The sequence below is a fragment of the Oncorhynchus kisutch genome, linkage group LG28, assembly GCF_002021735.2.
Source record: "Oncorhynchus kisutch isolate 150728-3 linkage group LG28, Okis_V2, whole genome shotgun sequence".
In the NCBI taxonomy this organism is placed as follows: Eukaryota; Metazoa; Chordata; class Actinopteri; order Salmoniformes; family Salmonidae; genus Oncorhynchus; species Oncorhynchus kisutch.
Window position 1 is genome coordinate 14259797 of NC_034201.2, and position 6882 is coordinate 14266678.

The 6882-nt window shown below is 40.7% G+C and overlaps 1 protein-coding gene across 6 annotated transcripts; it reads right to left on the minus strand.

Moving 5' to 3' along the window:
- Positions 1 to 29: 29 nt before the first annotated feature.
- Positions 30 to 6167, minus strand: LOC109873047 (gap junction beta-1 protein). 6 transcript variants are annotated; one of them, XM_020464551.2, is made up of 2 exons: positions 5995 to 6167; positions 30 to 3646 (listed from the first exon to the last, which is right to left on the minus strand). In XM_020464551.2, exon 2 carries the CDS (start codon positions 3630 to 3632, stop codon positions 2910 to 2912), a length of 723 nt encoding a protein of 240 aa, XP_020320140.1. In that variant the 5' UTR covers positions 3633 to 3646; positions 5995 to 6167; the 3' UTR covers positions 30 to 2909. The 6 variants fall into 6 exon arrangements, with proteins under 6 accessions (XP_020320140.1, XP_020320139.1, XP_020320142.1 ...); XM_020464550.2 differs by lacking the exon at positions 5995 to 6167 and adding an exon at positions 4068 to 4206; XM_020464553.2 differs by lacking the exon at positions 5995 to 6167 and adding an exon at positions 3831 to 4197.
- Positions 6168 to 6882: the final 715 nt, after the last annotated feature.

Consider the following 6882-nt stretch of genomic DNA (forward strand, 5'->3'; position numbering starts at 1 on the left):
TTACTTTTGATAAAAGAGACAAAACCATGTTTGGTTAAAATGACCTCGGTTTATTGTAGTGATGAAATCATACCCCTTTAAGAATCCAATTGTAAAGTCAGATAAGTCAACAGAGAACACATAGCACATATGGCACTTTGAAAGGCACAGTATGAATGCTAACCATATGAAGAGTTTATTTCCAAAACGCTATATCCACAGTTCTTTCACATTTGTGTTTTTTCATCAGAAATTATTGCTTATGGGTACGTTTGTGTGTGTAAAACATGACTGTTCTCCGATTTTTAATTAATAGATTTTACTTCTTTTTTTTTTGCATTTACTATAAATCTCTCTGGATAAGAGCATCTGCTAAATGACTAAAATGTCAAATTTAAATATTTTACAAACAGATCAAATAATAATTATATTGAAGTCACAAAATTTAGATATTTGTTACATTTGACTGTTTAAAACCTAGCAGTACATATTTCTCTGAGAGTGAGGTGGATATATAGTATTTTGCAAAAAACCATGACTATTTATCTTTTTGAAATGAAACCATCAAGTGATAGATTTTAAACAAATACATGTCTGTTATTGAACCCCATGCCTTGATTAGACAGTGAAAAAACACATTTCTTTCAGAATTTCTTTAGACAATTAAAGCTAATTTGACAACATTTCTGAAAGTGGATATATACCATTTTGGAATGAAGCTCTTCATATGACCAACATTTGCTGTATTTGTCCAGCTTGTTAAAAGCAAAGTGTCTGATAGCAATAACTCCAGATAACATCTACATTTAGTGGCGCTATACATAGCGAACAGTGAAAATCATTGTGATTAAATGTCTTCCTTCTGTCAGACCTCACACCTCATAGACTCTATATATGGTCTCTATTGACGTGCTCTAGAAAAAGAGAAATGCCCTCACACTTGCCCCTGCTAGGTCCAGCTGTCCCAACGGTGAATATTTCTTAGGCTCAGAGAGGCTGACCCCTCACAAGGCTATGCTATTGATAACCTGGGACCATGCACTCTACCCAGCCTGTCTGGAGTCTTTAATCACTGAGGCTGCCTCAGACATTTCCTCACAGGCGGTCTGACTGCTCACGAGAACTTACAGCCTACCTCAATCATTATTTGATTGTGTTTAAAAAATAAATCTATGAATTAAAACTTTTCCCCCCTTCAATTCTTACTCAATGGCACTGTCAATTGATGACCATAACAGCAGAGAATCTATAAACAATTAGTACCTAATGTTTTGGCTTAGTTGTATATGTTATATGTTAATGCTGCTCTCCTGTGGCTTTCTGAAGTATTACATAAAGGTAACATCACCTTGTAACGCAAGACCACATACAAAATAAAGGAAACACTTGAGTAAATGAGGGATACAAAGTATATTGAAAGCAGATGCTTCCACACATCTGGTTCCTGAGTTTATTTACGTAATTAACATCCCATCATGCTTAGGGTCATGTATAAAAATGCCCAGTTGCCCATTGTTTTGACTGCCAATCCTAGAAGAAGAGATCTCTGTGACTGAAAGAGAGGTCTCAAAGGAGCATAGGGGATTTAAAGGGTGTGTTTGTGTGTGTGTGTCTCTCACCAGATCTCAACCCTATTGAACACTTATGGAATATTCTGGAGCGGTGCCTGAGATGACGTTTTCCACCACCATCAACTAAACACCAAATGATGGAATTTCTTGTGAAAGAATGGTGTCGCATCCCTCCAATAGAGTTCCAGACACTTGTAGAATCTTTACCAAGGCACATTGAAGCTGTTCTGGTGGATCGTGGTGGCCCAACACCCTATTAAGACAATTTATGTTGGTGTTTCCTTTATTTTGGCAGTTATCTGTACATAAAGCATTCAGAATACACTCACAAGCATATACGCATATAGTTGTGTTCACTACCACCTCATTATAATATTTCCATGTGGCTATTGTACATAATTAATCTCAAGTGTTTTATTAGGAATTTCTAATTTTATTAGGTACAGCAATAAAAACCAGTGCAAGACATTCAATATAAGAAGGCATGGTATACAACAAAACAGGGACTAAAAGGCTATATATATTACGAAGTAAAAACTTTACAGTACCACAAATTCTAAACATCTATTATCCTTATACAGCAATGCTGTATATACTGGTAAGAAAAACAATGAGATATACATTTAAACATGTTCTCTGATCATTCGGTTCTACCATCGTAACTTAAACTTTGAAAGTTAAGCACATTTTCTCATTCATTATCCATTCTATATTACTCTATACACTTGCATAATCAGTCTCATTCATAGAATTCAAAGCACCATTCAGATGTCTTGAAGCACCCACTTGATATTTCACTATGAAAGTGAGGTAGTTATTAGTGGTGCTTAGGAATGGCCTCATAGTTATTAGTAATACTCCACTACAACCACCAGATGTTGGTTAAATCAACCACTTGGACAGTTTTCTTGGGTTAATATTTACAATGGACAATTGAACCCATACCCAGGCTTTGTCCTAAGCACGCCGCATTAAACCGGCTGTCAGGAATGAAATCATGATATAGAATAGATGATGAGATGGTTTAGTTGCTTGAATCTTGCAGAGCATACCGAAGACGGTATATTGAATTCAGCTGAATTTGAGGCGTTGCAAGTTAAGGGCACGTTAATAAATCAGTTTACCGTACTTTTACCGTACAGTCTCCTCTTCTGTCCAGCTTGTGTCTTTATCCAAATTGATATTGTCCTTTTAAACACATCCATTTGAAGTGTCATTTCAACAAGTATGGAAAAAGTGTGGACACCTCATCATGGTGAAGTAAGCAGATTAATGAGTGTTGTTAAGGCCCTTACCTTGAGCTTTGAGCATGTTATGTAACCAATTAGAGTTATACTGCCATGGTCCGTTCAGTTTGTTCTAGTAAGAGCAGAGCTTTTGGGTGATCCATGCCCCCATGGTTGAGTCTCCAGCATTGCTTAAGTGCCTACCGCAAGCCTTCCCTGCCAGGAAGACGACCTCTGCGATGTTGAGCAGGATACAGATCCCTGACACAGCCAGCATGAACACAGTGAAGACAGTCTTCTCTGTGGGCCTGGACACAAAGCAGTCCACCGTGTTGGGGCAGGGGTACGAGTCACACTTGACTAGCCGGATCATCTTGTAGCCGGGGTAGATCATGTAGAAGAGATACATGAAGGTCACTTCGAAGATGATGCGGAAGAACAGGCTGATGATATATGTCCACCAGAGGGCACCTGTGATCTTCATCTTCTGGGTCTTGATCTGCTCCAGGTCCTTGGGGCTGGCCCGGCCAGACAGTTTATAGAGTTTCTTGTCGATGTGTCGGCGATGGGCAACATGCATGGCCACCAGCAGGGCCGGGGTGGACACCAAGATGAGCTGCAGGGCCCACAGACGGATGTGTGAGATGGGGAAGAAGTGGTCATAACAGACGCTGTTGCAGCCGGGCTGCTGGGTATTACAAGTAAAGCCAGACTTCTCGTCGCCCCACACACTCTCTGCTGCAACCACCAGGACCAGGATGCGGAAGATGAAGAGGACAGAGAGCCAGATGCGACCGATGCCCGTGGAGTGTCTGTTTACACCGCTGATGACGGCATAAAAGGACGCCCAGTTCATTTTCGATTCCAGGTCTGAAAAACAAGGATAGCATTAAAATGATTTCATTGTAGAAGCTAATAGGTCAACAATGTTGATCATTTGTTGATAATTTTGCATAAAAAAATGTGCCTTACATACGTTAATTATTTCCACAAGATTTCTTTATACAAATATTAATTGCACGGATTGTTACTAAAAATACAGATCTCACATAACCCGATTCACCAGTCAACAACACTGTCCGACCAGCACTGGTCAGCGACTGAGATATTGGGAAATCTCAATAAAGCCATCCATTCTTTAAAAGCAGAATCCCCCAAGACTAATTCCATATTCTTCAAATCCAACAGCAACTGAGCTCTCTCCAGCTGGCTATATTTCAAATCTATTTAATTCCATTCCAGTCATTCCTGCCATGCCAGAAGAAGAGACTTGGAGAGATGGAGAGGTTACCAAGCTCAACAGGAGGTGTAAGAGGCATAGGCGGCACCCAGGGTGGAGGACAACGTTGACCCGCCGGTGTAGCATGGACATTGATGTGCGTCCAGTGGAAAACCAAGCCTCTCTACCAGCCCTGACGTTGGTGTGCGGCTTAAGAGCGCAAGTCTTTGGTCTTGCACAAGACATCATGTGACCTTTTTTCCCAAAGTCACTGGCAAGGGTGTAACTGCCCCCATGTGACCATTGTGCCATGTTGACACTGGCACCAACCTGCATGGTATATCTGTTGCCTTCCCACAGCCAGACTGACCACAGACGGTGGTCGTAGTGAGGACTTTCATTAAATGTTCTATAATATTTGAAGTTCAATAACAAAAACTATGATATGTCAATGCAAATTGTCCCTACAAATAACAGGGTTCAGGTCTATTTCACTTTAATTAATTCAAATCAATATATAAATGAGAAAACATCAATATTTCAAATAATTCCCTATTGAAATATTGTACATCTTAGAGTATGAATTATGATTTCCAAAATAAAACCTTTACTTAAAGCTATTATTCAAGATGTGCATGTTTTTTATTCTTACAGTGTGCACCCCTGATTTTCTTAGATACACTATATATATATATATATGTAGACACCCCTTCAAATTAGTGGATTCGGCTATTTCACCCACACCCGTTGCTGACAGCTGTATAAAATTGAGCACCCAGCCATGCAATCTACATAGATAAACATTGGCAGTAGAATGGCCTCACTGAAGAGCACAGTGACTTTCAACATGGCCCCGTCACAGGATGTCACCTCTCTAACACATCAGTTTGTCAAATTCCTGCCCTGCTAGAGCTGCCCCGGTCAACTGTTGTTATTGTAAAGTGTAAAAGTCTAGGAGCAACAACGGCTCAGCTGTTAAGTGGTAAGACACACAAGCTCACAGAACGGAACCGCTGAGTGCTGAAGCATGTAACGCGTAAAAATTGTCTGTCCTCGAGTGCAACACTCATTCCCAAGTTCCAAACTGCCCCTGGAAGTAATGTCAGCACAATAACTGTTCGTCAGGAGCTTCATGAAATGGGTTTCCATGGCCGAGCAACCGCACACAAGCCTAAGATCACCATGTGCAATGCCAAGCATCGGCTGGAGTGGTGTAAAGCTCCCCGCCATTGGACTTTGGAGCAGTGGAAACATGTTCTCTGGAGTGATGAATAACGCTTCACCATCTGGCAGTCCAACAGACTAATCTGGGTTTGGTGGATGCCAGAAGAATGCTACCTGCCCAAATGCATAGTGCCAACTGTACAGTTTGGTGGAGGAGGAATAATGCTCTGGGGCTGTTTTTTGTGGTTCGGGCTAGGCCCCTTAGTTCCAGTGAAGGGAAATATTAATGCTACAGCATACAATGACATTCTAGATTATTCTGTGCTTCCAACTTTGTGGAAATCGTTGGGATGAATTGGAATGCCGACTGCGAGCCAGGCCACATCGCCCAACATCAGTGCCCGACCTCACTAATGCTCTTGTGGCGAAATGGGAGCATGTTCCCACAGTAATGTTCCAACATCTAGTGGAAAGCCTTCCCAGAAGAGTGGAGGTTGTTATAGCAGCAAAGGGAGGGCCAACTCCATATTAGTGCCCATGATTTTGGAATGAGATGTTCAACAAGCAGGTGTCCACATACTTTTAGTCATGTAGTCTATTTTACAAGCAATCTATTGTGTGGCTGTTACTGGTTATGAGAAATGAAATAGAACCCAAATGGTGCTTTTAAATCATGTTAATACATCAAATACAGCCTTTTAAGGATAGTTATAGAATTTTAGAATCCTATTCACCAACATGTAAATCATGACAACAAAAGGAAAATAAAAACATTTTTTTGTACACTTAATTTAGATTTTACAGTTGTAACAAATTATTAAATGCATAAAATTACCTTCAGTAGAAGTAGTGCACAAACACACCAAGAAATAATTGAGTTGCCATTAGTATAGAAATGGTTTTTTTCCCATTAGTGACTATGTGAGACAAAACACCATGAGTTTGCATTGCTAATGATTTCTCTCACACTAGCCACTGCCCTGCACAGTCAGTCATATGCTCTTGTGTGAATAATTTACATACAATAGCTGCTTTTATTGGATCCAACAAGCCCCTTTAGAATTCGCCTACCCTCAGCAAAGGAAAGAATCTGTGTGGACACAAAGGAGCCTGTCCTATCTATTGTGAACTGTGCTGGAAGGGAAGTGGAGGCTCCTTTTGACGCAATACGGAGTAAAAAGTACAAAATCCAAACAAAGAAAGTCTAACCACATGCAGAGGGAGTAAATCTTACAGATAACAGTTGAGAAATAAATGCTTGCTGTGTGCGTCACAGTGTGTGTGATATTTCAAAAGACATTCTAACCTTTCCTTGTATACCCACCTGCAGTCAAAAGGTTCAGAGGAATACTCTTAAATAGTCTTAAAGAAGCCTCAGACAGATCCACATCTAGATCCACATCTAGCCCACGGATGACACACTAGCCTTGTTTATGCCTGCCGCTGCAGAGTTGCAAAGAAAAAGCCATATCTCAGACTGGCCAATAAAAAGAAAAGATTAAGGATGGGAAAAATAACACAGACACTAGACAGAGGAACTCTGCCTAGAAGGCCAATATCCCGGAGCCTCCTCTTCACTGTTGACATTGAGACAGCTGTTTTGTGGGTACTATTTATGAAGCTGCCAGTTGAGGAATTGTGAGGCGTCTGTTTCTCAAACCAGACACTCTAATGTACTTGTCCTCTTACTCAGTTGTGCACCGGGGCCTCCCACTCTTCTTTC